This window comes from Haliaeetus leucocephalus, unplaced genomic scaffold (genome assembly GCF_000737465.1).
Source record: "Haliaeetus leucocephalus isolate CR32 unplaced genomic scaffold, Haliaeetus_leucocephalus-4.0 Scaffold450, whole genome shotgun sequence".
NCBI classification, from domain to species: domain Eukaryota; kingdom Metazoa; phylum Chordata; class Aves; order Accipitriformes; family Accipitridae; genus Haliaeetus; species Haliaeetus leucocephalus.
In genome coordinates, this window is record NW_010972886.1 from 14,014,337 (window position 1) to 14,028,964 (window position 14,628).

The 14,628-nt window shown below is 39.4% G+C and overlaps 1 protein-coding gene across 1 annotated transcript in view; it reads right to left on the reverse strand.

Annotated features, from left to right (window-relative positions):
* Positions 1-14,628, reverse strand: part of PLCB1 (phospholipase C, beta 1 (phosphoinositide-specific)) — a 409,303-nt gene that overhangs the window by 67,649 nt on the left and 327,026 nt on the right. The window contains exons 22-26 of the mRNA XM_010575057.1: positions 12,425-12,529; positions 11,114-11,223; positions 5,867-5,999; positions 5,121-5,174; positions 3,598-3,817 (exon numbers count right to left, since the gene is read on the reverse strand). Coding sequence (XP_010573359.1) covers positions 3,598-3,817; positions 5,121-5,174; positions 5,867-5,999; positions 11,114-11,223; positions 12,425-12,529 — 622 coding nt within the window. The remainder of the gene's footprint in view (positions 1-3,597; positions 3,818-5,120; positions 5,175-5,866; positions 6,000-11,113; positions 11,224-12,424; positions 12,530-14,628) is intronic.

Consider the following 14,628-nt stretch of genomic DNA (forward strand, 5'->3'; position numbering starts at 1 on the left):
AACCTCATTTTACTAACCCATCATGGTAGTTGTGAACCAGACTTAGTATAAATGAGCTATAAATGCAACTGCCAAGATTTCCCATAAACAGATGCCCATGGAACTTGTTTATCCACTTCCAGACGTGTAACTTGAACTTCAAAGCTGCACAGTTCTCAGCAGAAATGGTGAATGCTAAGTATTTTGGAAACTGAGTCATCCTTGCATGCACTTAGCAATAAATTTAAGAGCATAACTTTACATCTGCATTTATAAAATGCTTAAAATGGTAGGAACATCCCCTTATTTGGTATTTTCTCCCCCCTTCAGGAAATGCCATGCCTAGCGCACACAGAGAAAAGTGCTCTATGGACTGCTGACTTTAGGAGGAAAGTTAGCACCCCTGTGGGGAGCAAAACTCAGAAAGGCACCACATCGAGGCAAATGAAAAATATAGTGAGGAAGCTAAAAAGCAACACTAAGGAACAGTTTTGTGGGTTTTTTTCTTTCTTAAGACAAGAGGAAGGATAGATATAATTGTGAAAGGAGACATGATGACACTAAACCGCTCAATTTAAAAATAAGCAGCAAAAGCAGTATCAGTCTCAGGCCAGCACTGAACTAAACCCAAGAGAAAAAAAAAAATATAAAAAAAGATTATGCTGTGTCCCTGCTCTGCTGCTGTGTTTACTGCTGTACTCAGGTGTTAAATAAGTTGCCCAGGAAACCTCAGAACAGTGCATGACAGGGACAAAACAGCAAGATCTTGAACAGAGAGGGCCAACACTGTGAGAAAAACGAGTTTGCTACTCAGAAATTTGCAGAGATTACAATGCAGAGAACTTGCTACGCTGGCTGCCTCTCTTCTCTCTCCCAGGTTCAAGTTTGCAGCTGCTGTCAGTTAGCGTTATTTCAACCAAAATAATGTGAAGCTGCTTTCATCGGTCTGAGGATATGAAACCCAAGGTAGTCTCTTTTTATTTCTTGTATTTTTATTGTATTTGAATACTCTGTTAAGAGGTTAAGTGGTGTCAGAGTGATAGGTGAGGATAATGTAAACACAGAGCCAGAAGACAGCATTAATGAATATTAAAGTCAGCATATTATGCCATTACACTATACATTTTAAAGCTGACATTTCTCTTGTATTTTTGGGAAAAAGAAATAAGGCCTATTTCTAAACGCTGGCTAAAACACTAAGACTGTCTTTAAGGGACATGATCATTATAGAAACTTCAGAACACCACCAGCAAAACACTTGTGCATGTGTATAAATAAATACTTCAAACTTCCTATAGACAATGGCTTTACTGAGTCTTGGCCCAGTTTTAAACAAGGGCATGAAACATGGATTGCTTCTGATCAGATACAACAAATTTTTATGGCAATCTGATACAGGGACTCCTGATGAAGAAGTGATTTATACTTTGCAGTTACAGGCAAATAGCTTCAGTAATAATTTAAAATGATAAAAATTGCCTTTTTCCTTGAGATGCAGTATTCTATTAGAAGTCTGCTGCTTGAGATAATATGTACTTCCAAGTTTGAAAAACCCTAAAAAAATACCCCTGCCTTTTTAAAATTTAACCTCAGATTTTTTAACCTTCAGATTTCTCTGTATCTGCACATAAAACTTCATATCTCCAAAATCACTGCAACAGTTCCACATAATAGACTGCAGGGTTTTATTGCCTGATATCATGAATGATTTATGGTCAGATCATAATCAAATAAAACAACAAAATCCTTTTTACTCAAAGACAAATGAGTCATTTTATTTATTCATTTTGATTTTCTGCTTAAATTTGAATAGAATATGCTAGAGAAAAGAAAGAAACATGGTGTTGTTTTGTCTGCCACTATCTGTCACACACATTGATGATGGAAAATACAGTGAATAAAATATCACTGTGTGTGCAGTTGACAAGCAGTCATTAAGGGAGTTTGTTAAACTCAAGTGTAGAGCCTGGAAGCCTGAAAACTGGCAACAGTTAAGGCCAGCTGAACATAGATATATTATGAGTGTTAAGCTCTTATTAAGCCCAATGACATTCTGTCATCAGGCAAGCATAAATGAATAAGCTCCTTCCTAGGGACAAGTTATGCCCTGAATCCCAGTCACTTACATTTAGAGGTACTATCAACAAGGTTGGCAGCCAGAGCATGCTCGCAGCTTTTTTCTCTGATGGTCATCTACCAAAAAGTATCAAGTAACTTTTTTAATGTTCATTCAATGTCTTCGTATTTAAGAACTGCAGCTAAATCAATTTTATGTAAATGTTAAAGGACTTTTGTGCTTATCTAATTACTTTAAAAAATAAATGATTTTAAAACAAAACTGCTGCACTAATGGAAGAAATAAAAATTCAGTTGCAACAGTATCAGACACTGATTGTACCTAGGCGTGTCTATGTTTTGCCAGGAGTTAACAATTGATCTTTATTAACGTATACTTCCTTACCATATGAAGAAGACCATAATTGTGGAAAGATTAATAAGTCAGAACAGTCTTGAATTTCAAACTGATAATAACAAATACAACTCCTTTTTTATTACTACCTATAATATAAAATATAATATAAAAATTGTATCAGCACACACAAAGAGATAGGGCAATGCAAGACTTAGAACGAGACATAGCACAGAAGGGGTGTGCCTGCAGAGGCAAATCCAAGCAATGATTAAGAGATCCCCAAGTGGTCTGGATCAATCATAATTTAAACAGTAGCCAGATGTTAATAACTTTCAGGTGTTTCTTTCACCTAATTATGTAACTGATGCCTTCTACTCTAGCGTGAGTTTTTTCCAGGGCTCTAACTTGGAGACAATGCTCTTTATCCCCAAATTCAGAATATCCATTTTACCCATAAATAGCACAAAAGAGCACCAAGTTTTGCTCATGTTTTGACACTCAGGTCTCTTCCACCACCAGAGAGCACACTGTGGTGGCCCAGAATAAACCATTTGCTTAATATGGGCAGGATGACCATGTGTGCTGGCTGCAAAAACTTCTCCTTGCTTGAAAAAGGAGCTACATTATGAATTTATATTATTAAGTGTGGGGCAGAAGTTTCCATGGAACTGATACTCCTCCTCCTAAGGCAGGTCAGCATGGGAGAAGATGGGGTGCACCGATACACAACATGCTGCAGTTGACCTGAGCAGAAAAGTAAAACACTTTATCCAGGTAGGTTTGAGTTTCATGCTGCAGTCTGGCTCCTGAACTGTCCCAGTATGTAGGGGATGCCCCCTCTCATAGTTTGTGATTAAGCTCACTACCTAACCACTGGCTGCTGTTAGTACAGCTGAGTCACCTACCCATACCAGGCGTCTAGGGAAAGTCCCAGGATCAATATTGCATGCCCTCACTTACAGGGAAAGAGGTATAACATGGTGAACAACTTATCTGGCTTCTAGCAGAGAAGCAGCACATCACGGAGAGGGCTTTTTCTGACGATTTCCGTATCAAAGGCCCAGACTTCATTTTACCTAGGAATCTTCCTGCTTTTGACTTTTTTCTGTGCTCTAATATCACCTCCATATTAATTGTCTACTATAAAAGACAACTTGAGGAAAGATCTCCAGTATCCAAGAATAGGAAAGCTACATTCAACCTACCTTTTCTTACTGTCTCTTTTTGCTGTTTTTTCTAAAACTGCTCTTCGTCGCAGGTAGTCATTTTGGATTTCATTATACTTTGCAGTGTGCTCTTTAATAAGGTCGGTGGTTTTCTTGTGGTGCCTCTTTACAAGGTCCTTCATTTCCTTGTAGTGCTTCTTCTGAAGCTTGACAAAAGACTTCTGTTGCTTTAGCTCCTCAATAGTCTGTGCTTCCACTTCTACAATGATAATAAGAAAAGCCACTTCAATTTTCTAATAATGTACGATTTCAATCAGGGAACCCAGGAATTGCCATTAGAAGGAATGAAACAAAGCATGCTTGTTTACTGCAGGTAAGTGAAATGTGCTAGCTTAAACTAACTGAGTAGACTTATCTGGAAATAAGCTAACCAGATTGAAAATACTGTGGCAAATTTAATTGATAGAAGGGTAAGAAGTGAGATGAAAATTTAGAACACCAAGATGTGTAGCAAAATAAAACACATGTACTTTCTTTCCTCAACCCCTTTCAGCTGCAAAAGATTCCCATCAGCTCAGCTTATAAAAACATGATCTTACATAGACATGACCACAGATCAGTTTTGTACCGACTGTACCAACACTTCAAGTCTCCCTTCTCTCTGGATGGGCTACATAACATGGAGACCCTGCATCAGAGGTGTCATGGCCATCTGGTTGTCAGTCTACCAAAGGATCGGTAGCTAAATACTGAAAGCTGCACTCCAGTGCTGCTACTCCAACAGCAGCTATGAAGGACATCCTGCTCTGTGAACCCAGATCACAGCTTGAGCTCAGTGTCTGCTAGCCTGACCTGCACGAGCTCACCCCAAACCAGCGATTAAAAAAAAAAAAAAAGAAAGAAAGAAAGAGAAAAAAGAAGAAAAAAGCCCTGGAGGGAGTGATGACTTGCATGATCTGGGGTCACAGCTCTGGAAGAACCAGACTGAAGACCCCTTCCCAGACAACAGACTGATTGTATGAGGCCAACAGGTACTCCCAAAACCTAGGCCAGCCTCTTTCTACTGCATGAGGGAGATTGAATAAGAGGCAATCAACATGCAGAATTTCATGTGTCTTGGCACTACCGAACTGACAGGCCAGTTTGCTTAATGTAATGGTAATTTCAGTTTTGTAGGAGCAATGGGAACACTGCAAGGCTAATGAAGATAAAATGGTTTCACTACTATTCAAAATATTCAGAGCAAATGTAGCTTCTGTTCTCATAATAATGCTGGTCTTTTGTCTGCATTAGATGATAATGTTGTGCTTGTGAAACTACAACAATGTGATATTTTTAAAAAATTCCCTGTTGGCACCCAAAACCGAATTCATGAACCATGTGCTCAAACATTTAATAACTTCAAAGCTGAGAAAGAAAACACGGTATGTACGTTTTCTACGAGTTACTGCAGTCCTAATCACTTAAAGAAATGTCTAAGCCAGGTGGCCTATTTAATAAAAAATGTTTCTCTTGAAGAAAAAAGCGTATCATTCATGCAGTGTAAACTGTGTATTTATTACCTGTGAGGACACTCTGAATAAGATCTTCTGTCTTTGCAGGTGCTTTCACCGAACCTAGACATAAAAGAGATGACTAATTCTAATTCTTTTAAAACAACAGCCATTATTGTGCTGCTTGATTGCATATTAAAACATGGCAGGTGACACAGGACATAAACTGATGTGGGCATTTATTAATCATTTGAGAAAACACATCTCTTGAGCAGAAGAGTAGCAACATAGAAAACAACACCGATCCTATGAACCAACACAAAAAGGTAACTTTCCAAAAACCCACCTGAACTTTGCTGTTTTACTTAATCATAAAATTATAAACGCTGTGGTTTAACACGGATTTGTTATAGGAGATATGCCAATACAAAATATGTAAGTATCTAAGACTGTATTTTGTATGTGGAATAAAGTGTAACCACATGCATAAATTAGGCATATTTGTAAAAACAATTTAAAGATATTCCTGCACTTGCAACAACAACAGAAAACAAAATCCAGCAAATTTTCCTGCTTGTAATGGACTTCAGTTCCACCACAAAAGCAACTCTTAGATAGAAGATATTAGTCTATTTGAAGAAGACTGGCCCTAACAGCATACAAAAGTAGTGGGAAAATTTCTACCTATTTTATAAAAACAAAACAAACAAGCACAACTCCCCCTTTGTTCTTTAAATGCAAAGCACATGAAAAATTATTATCCAGATCTATTTTGAAAATATGGGACTTTTTTTGTTTTCCATTGTTTTTTTTACCTGGTGCTGGTTGGCTATGGACAACCTGAGTTGCTGGTTTCGGTGTAAGAGAGGCAGTGTAATTTACTCCATTTTCTGCTGGTGTGGGCCTAGGTTCATTGTTAGCTTCAGATGGTGCATCTCCATGGTCAATCTGAAAATACGTAATGATTTATATTGCTCTTTCCAACTAACAGACTTAAAATTGTTTATCTGCAGGTCTAGTTTAGCCTCGTTTTTCAAATATAAAATTTTGTAAATGTTATATATAAATCATTCTAAAAGAAAACAAACAAACAAAAAGATATCCTTAAGAGCCATGGTAATCCAGGTGGTTCATTTTTGCAGGGTAAATTTCAAGAAGAAATAGAGCATGTATTATTCTGAAAAAGTATTTTTATTTTAAGTGGATATAACTCATCAGGGACGTTTTTCAGTACGGTATATATTACCTGCACCAGATGTGAAATCTGTGTTTTATTGAAAAGCACTGTTCTTTGCCGTAAAACCTTTCTAGAGATAATGTAGAAGCTGGCATGAAAATGCTACTCAAATCCCTGCTGTGAACAAAACATGTACACAAAATTACTTTTAAATTTCATAGATACACACAGCACTATCATTATTCACTGTTCTTGCAGAACAGAGACATACTTCTGATTCCCAAGATCTTACATTCTTCTAATTACACTCCAAGGGTAATACGTAAACAGTACCTCCATCCTGCTGCATAAATACTTCTGTGGTATCCAAATATTTAAGCATTTTCCACAATCTTTTCTTTCTCTCCAGTTTCCTAAAGGCTCAGGCTTACAGCATATGTTGTACTATGCACTGAACGTCTTATAATTTCCCTTGCGACCATCAGGTTATAAGCAAAGTGCCCAGCACTCAGCAAACAGAAGGTCATTCGAAGCAATTTTTATTTTGAAATGGCCAAGCCCCGCTTCCTGCTGTCCCTGCAAGGGGCCAGTTGCCATGGTGTCTCAGGGTAGTTTTGGATTTATTCCTTCGGCTGCCTCCATTTCACTCTTTGATGGTAATCACATTACATGCAGAGGCAGGATACCACAGTTGTTGTTTTCTGCCCCAAGATTACTCCACACTTGCAAAATATCAGACTGCACTGAATCGATAGAAGCAAAATACATTTTGATCTAACTGTTTTGTGCTGCTCCTGCTGCTGATTTCCTTCATCTTGGCCCTGACAACACATTGTATATTGCAAAAGTGTTTCTGTCTCAAGAGCCTATTTCTACCAAAATTATAGGAGAGAGATATTATAGTCAGAAACATGATGCAATTGAAAACCAATGCCAACAACTTCATTTATAGCAAGCAGTACTGACTGCAATAAAATAAGGAAAAACATGATCTAACCAACATTTATGACAATAGAACATGCGACTGGCAAAAGCTGCAGCTGTGACAAACATGCACAGACATGGTTATCCCCTCAATTCTCCTTAAAATATACTCCTCACAGGATGCAATTCATTAGTTTAATAAAAACAATGTTTGCTATATAGATCATCAACACACAAATAAAGCTAGAGTTCCTAATTTCTGGCAAGTTTGTGCCCCAAAAGTCACTGCATGGGCAAGTGGGTATTATCATACTTTGGGTTTGTAGTGGTGTGAAAAGCTGCATCACAGCTTGTTGAGAAACTATTAATATAGCCTGTCAGTTTTGGACATAAACCATCCGTTTTCAGAAACTAAAGCAGAAATGTGAGACAGGATCAGGAAGAGAATAAAGAGTAATTTTCACTACATCAAGCAATCTAATTTCGTTAAAAAGCAGTTTCTCATAATTCATCACACAGAATGTTAAAGTAAACATGATTTTTCCTTAGTGAAGAATATTTTAGGCTCTTTTTAAAACATGATGTAATCCAGCCTTACAATTTATAGTTTTAATATTGACAGAAAATGGTTTGTATTCCACATGTTGCCATGTCTTTGCAAGACAGTATATTTACTAAGTAGAATGATACATACCCATACAGGTACATATCTATATGGTCTATTTCTATTTCTACAGAGAAAAGAAGTTGCAATGTGTTGGGGCTGAGAGATCTCCTCTGTGCTGCACTGTTAAGACTAGGTGGGCAGTTATTAAGTCCGTTTGCCTCTATCCTCCTTGGCAAAGTATAAGCAAGTCTAAGCAACGTCTCCCTATAAGAAGTGTCAGATCAACTTAATTTCCATTACTGCAACTTGCTGTGATCATTATGATTTGCAAAATTATGCCTGAATTTTCATTTTAAATAGTGGTATCAGATATGCTAAATGCAGCTGCTCCCCTAGAGCTGGTTTTGTTTACTTTCCCTATCAAAATAATTTTATTTAGCCAAAGCAGCCAATTGGCTTCATTTGATTTACATCCAGGCATGCAAAACAACAGTTTCCATTTCATCACTGTTTTATGGGTAGAAACAACAGGTCAGACACTCTGCTGCTTCCGTGTCAGACACATTAATGAGCCAGCAAGGCCTCCTGCCTCCCTGCCTCTGCAGTGGGAATTAACATGCAGCCCCAGGGACAGTACACCAGCAGCCACAGCCAAAATGCATTTTACTCTGGCTAGCTTTTCCTAGACCCCTACACACTTCTGCTGCCATGACTGTGGGGGTGAAAACATACACACTAGTTACATCAACCTACTTTAGGCTGGGATCAATTCAAGCCAAGGAACTCTCTGCAAATTTCTACGGCTTATTCCTCCTGTCTGTAAAGGACACCAGGTAGGGGAAGAGAAGGCAACATTCACACCTGTACACTTATAAAGATTTACAATGTATTCAGAGAAGTACAGTTAAAAGTACAAAACCCACACTGGAGGTATTACAGTGCTTCCATTCTGCAAAATAGCTGTTCTATGGCCAGGCTGGAAAGCAAGAACTGACCAGAAAGCTAAAGGTAGGAATTCATGTTACACTTATGATGGGAACATTGCAAATAAATGCAGAAAAGATGCTGTAAATTTTGGCAGTTCTTCAGCATTCTTTGTTTATGTCATTACACTGATAATTAACAGGCAGTGTAATTTGAAGCCTAAAGAAAGGCTCATTTATTTATTCAAAACAATTCACTATTAGGTAGCTTATTTGATTACTGTTTTGCAAGAAGCCTGGAGAACTTCTTGCAGAGACGTAGTTTGAACTTCTAGGGAGCAAAGAAAAAAGCTCTCAGTTTTCCTGTGGCAGCTGCAAGAACCCAGCTCAGATAAATAAATGTGTGTGAGGGGAGGGAAAGAGGTATGGGGAGGTAGAATCTGTGCTAGGAGACAGCACAGCTTTGCACACAAATATTTATGGTGCATAAATTTGAAACTGCACATAGGAAAATTTAATCCAGGTGCACTTATGTGTACATTTCTGGCAAACATACTTGAGTTTATTTAGCTATGTTGCCAGTGAATGTACTTGCAATTATTAACTGATGTGATTCTTGCGGGCCAATATAGGTGAACAAAACAGTCGGCCTGGCTGACCGCTGAAGAAAACGTTATCATCACACAACATGATAAGGCAATGCGAGATTTCCAAGTACAGCCCAGCTGCCAAATATCTTACCCAGAAAGGGTGTTTATAAATAGAAGGTAACAATGGTGTATTTAGATCGCCACTTAAAGTGCCAATTTTGTACCTGTCCCTTGCTAGTCTATCTAACTGAATGCTTATACATTTTTAGCAAAAGCACCACTACAATCATTACAGTTTTCTTTTAAAAAATATTTCTCTGCTACTCCAAACAAGCTCCTTTATCCTATGAGCTTTAAAGCTCCTTGACATATGGTAGCACTACCCAGGCACTACAATTCATCTTTCCTTCTTCTCAATTGCTTTAGAAGATACTCTGTGACAGAATTTTTCTAACTAACAAATAAGCCTGTACAGACCAGGAAAATCTGTACTTTTTCAAAAGTAAAAATGACCTCTAAGGTATTTAAAGGATTATGTTAAAAAAAGACTTTGCTATTAAAATAGAATCTCATGTGTAGAGCGTCCTAGATAAATGTCTAAGATACTATTGAGCATTTCACAGTGTCCTCGTTCAGCCAAACTTGTGACACTGCACAAAGAGTAAATTGTTGGCCAGTGAATTGTAATGACTTTCACTCATCTGGTCTGCTTTGGGAATGTATTCTTGGTTACAAAATCTAGTTCAGTGAGGCTTTGCACATCTGAGAATTGAAGAAGACAGGCACCAGAGCTGAGGGCAGTTTAGGATTATAAAGCATTTCTCCATCTTCGCTAGAGACCTGTACTGAGTGCCTTTTGATTCACATGATGTGCCTAACATCTGACACAAGCAATCTTTAATAGACAAGGTTGATATTTTCAAACACTGCTAGAAGACGTCCCAATGACAACTGTCTGGAACAGAGAGACTGAACGTTTGAATGTGCATAGAGTTTATGAGAAACCAGAGCTGAACTGCCAGTACTCTCTATTATGCTCAAAATAACATCCATGGATTTGTATGCACACCACCTCCAATTACACAGACAAACAGGGTTTACGGGTTAGTCTGTAGGTAACCACATATACCCAAACAGATATCTAACAACTGAAAATGTGGCTCCCATAGCTTTCAGCTAAGCTAGAGTAGGCCTGAACATTTATTGTTCAGGTCTCCTCCTCTTCATCTCTCTTTCTAAGATCTATGAAGAGTTGGATCAGTTGACCTGCAGAGGCCCCTTCCCCTCTCAATTATTGTATGATTATACTGGGTCTCTTTAGGGCACGTTTGCTCACAAAGAATGTATAGCAACATCATAATCTGAGATACACAAATGTTCCTGAACAGAATAACCTCTCCAGAAACAGAGCCTGAAATTCTGGAAAATTTGTAATATTTTCAGGAAAAGCTACTGACACAGAGTTGTCTTTTTTGTAAGGGGAACTTCAGCATCACACTGGAAAACAACAGCCAATGACTTAAGAAGATTTCATTTACTACATAACAAAGTTGCAAATCAGCATGCACATAACATGGTTTTTTATTCAGCTTTTGGTCTCTCTCTACCTCTGAACAGTAACTTGGTCCATGCACAACATGCTGCCTCCAGTGAAACCACACACACAGTGCAATGCTTCTCAGCTGTAATGTACCCGGTCTCATTCTAGGTGAGATGTTCACAGGTGTTCAAGTAATCAACAGATACAATTCCCAGAGACTTTCAATATTTGTCTTTCTAAGCAAAGCAGGTGCTTGTAAATACTGTACCATAACTTGCAGATACTCTGAAAACTCCCTTACCTCCTTCTTTACCTCTTCTTCATCTTCCAGGGTCAGTGCGGCCAGTTGCTTAGCTCTTTGCTCCATCAAGTTTACATATCTGATTGGATTGGATAAGGCCTCGATCACATCTAGAAATAATGCAAATAACTTCAGTCTCAAACCCCTTATGTTATAGTTCCAGTGCTCCTCAGCTTTTAAGAAAGAGACTGTTATTTTTCATACAGATCTGCTGCTGATAGGTACTCCTAGGTCCTAGAAATAACAGTGGAGGGGAGTACACCATTGTGCACAAATACTCTTAATGCAAACCCTCTTTGAGTTTGTGCTTGGTCTCGTGGATGTACATTTTCTGCATAGTGTTTGTTTTATGATGGATTTTCAAAGCTTACAGCATCAGCCAACTAGGATCCTGCTTCACATGAGGCATAGAGGAGCATTAGCAAAAATCCCATTTTTTCAAAAAATCAAAATAGCTATACAGAATACATTTTTTTCACTGAAGTGCAGTACGCTCTTTAAGCCTATCCTTGTTTAGGGCCGATTACAAAATACAATGCTTTACATTAAGCATGGCACTCAGCTTAGGAAACAATTACATACTACTGTGTTGTGTAAGCAAAGTTTCATTTGTGTTTCTGTCCTGGGTTCAGCTGGGATAGTTAATTTTTACAGGAACCTGGGAGGTGGGGGGCATAGCCGGGGCAGCTGACCTGAACTGGCCAAGGAGCTATTCCATACCATGTGACATCATGCTCAGTATATAAATGGGGAGCGGCCGGCGGGAGTGGTCTCGACTTTCGGTGGGGGAAGTGGCGGAGCGTCGGGTCCCAGGTGGTGAGCAGTTGCACTGTGCATCACTCTTTTTGTATACTCTTTCATTAGTACCGTCGTTGTTGTTGTAATTTCTTTGTGTTGTTCCAGTAAACTGCCTTTATCTCAGCCCTCGAGGTTCCAGGTTTTTTTTTCTTTTCTCTCCTCCGTCTCCCCCCTATCCCACCGGAGGGGGGCGGGAGGAGTGAGCGAGCGGCCGCGGGGTCCTTTGTTACCGGCTGGGCTGAAACCACGACAGTTTCAATGGCAAATGCCTGGGGTATTTCCTCCTTTAGAGTCATACAAGGCCTGCTGAAAATAAGAGTTGGCCCTAATCCTAAACCTCAGGCAGGCTGCTGTAAATCAGGCCATCTTGTATGAGTGATGAGACATAATCCATCAGATGCAGAGGTTTGTTCACAGGACGGTTATCCCAATATGGCAAGTCATCTATACCACATTTATTTTGCATTTCAATTAACCTTTCTATTTCCCAGTAGGAAAATGTCACAGAATTACCTGCATATGTATCAGGTACATAGTCTTTGACTTCTATGTACACAAAGAGAGCTGGCAGTGTCAAAGGTTGGTTCCTCTCATTCCTCAGACAAATGTAGTGATAGCCTGCAAAAAAAGAAACAACCAGTTCAGAGCATAAACTCTTCCACAGGCATTTCCAGTGTAATTGTGTTATCACTTGTTATTTATAGTGTGGCTCCAACTGAGCAAGCAACCTCAGGGACTTCTGGTAGGGAAAGATTTACCTGAGGGTTTCAGAGATAAGTATAAAGACAAGGGACCGTTAGAAAGGCACATGACACTGCAGTTCAAAATAGTATTTTCCCTTTATTTTAACATCTGTGAATAATGCAAAAAATTGTCATTTATATAATTTTTTATGTATTCTATTTTATTACCTTTCGCTGCATTTTTTTTTTTTTTAGTTTTGTAGCTCCTGCTTAATTTTCAAAAGTGACCCTTGTAGTACTCGGGAATCTGAGCAGCCAAGTAAAACCAAGATGTAACAGTCTGTCCACAGCACAGCATCTAATTAAAAAAATAGACAATGGGGCACTTTACCTACAAAGTGTGTGTGTGTATGAATCCTATCATGTGACCAACCTTGGAGATGTATCTGGAAAAAAAAAGAGTATTTTCAGACTATTTTGAAAGCTGGCTGTCTTGTATAAGTGAGGGCACACATTACAGTGCAGCTTAGCCAAGCTAATGGCGAGACAACACAGATGGGGCAGCCCCAAACCCTTTCTCCCAGCCACCTACCACCATCTGCTGCTCTTTCTCTTGTTCAGTGACACTTTTCTAACTTTGTAGAAAGGCAGCTCAGCAAGCTAAACTCCGGAAAAAGCAACCTGCAGGAACTGCGAAGAGTCTTCCATCAATTTAGCTCCTCAAAATGCCTCACCATAAGGTGAGACACACTAATGCCAGTTTAAAGACAGCGATGGAAGTAGGAATGGGAGAAAAGGACTTCCAGACCCAACAAATTCTTACAGCATTGCAGTGCTGCAAAGCTGTATCCTCTGCCTCACAAATTGGTGTCTTGCACCATGGCTGAAGTCGTTCTTCTAAGGCATGATTACAGAGCCACACATATGGGTAGTGTCAAGATAAAAGTCAGGAGCAGTATGCATTTATCTGGGGGGGACCCTCAGTTGGCTGATGTGAACAACTCCTTCTCCAAGTAACAGTTAAATCCTTGCTATGGGAATAATGCTAATTCTGTGGATTTGTGTGATAGTATGATATAGTTTTCATTAATGTCTCAGAAAAGAGAGAAATTAAATATTACAAAGGTTTCTCAGCTCTCTCAAGCACCTCCAGCAAATTTTCAGCAGATACATAAACCAAAATCAACATGCTGTTCTCCATCACATGCTGTAAACTAATGATTACTGGAGTCAAAAGGACAGAAGATAGGGCTGCAGGTAAAAGCTCTCAGAAGTCCTTGCATGATTTAACACATTGGCCTTTGTTCTAAAAAGCACAAGCTTAAAAGCAGGTACATGATTGAGTGCTCTGAATGGTCTCTGTGCTGCATGAAGAGTGAGTGCCATAAAAGGGGATCAGCCGTGGGAAGAGCTCACTTCCACCAGAAGAGGGAAATCCTTCACGTGTCCCTTTCTCCTCTTCAATCGCCTATCTTCCTCTGGAGCTCGGCAGATCCTCCATGAGGCAATTATATCCATTAAGCCAACAGAAAACAGTGGAGAGTTTTCTGCTGGATTGGTAAGCTGAGTTGGCTCGCAAAAAAGGTGTGGAGATTGGCAGAGCTGGTACAACAGAACGGCCAGGGTTGCATAGCCAAGAGCAGGGTAGAGAGAAGGGAAGGAGAAGTGATAACTGGTGAGGAAATCCTGGAGCAGTGACATGCCCAGCAGCCACCTCCCATGGCTAGCCTGTTTGCGCTTGCAGAGAGGCCATGCGGCCCACACCAGCTAAGACAAAACCACTTGGAGCTCTTCTTAGAAGACCCCTGACATCACCTGCCACAAGAGAAAGGACTGATTTATACATTACCTGAGATCAGGTCTCCAGGAATAATATGGACAACAACTATTAGATATGGGGACCTGAGTTTTGTGCTACTGCTGCAACTGGTTAGATAAGGTACAGGGTAAACACAGATACTCTTAGTTTTCTACTGTGAGTGAAACTGGGAGCATGTTTATGGCCATAGGCTTTGCCCCCTTTTTTTCCCCAGC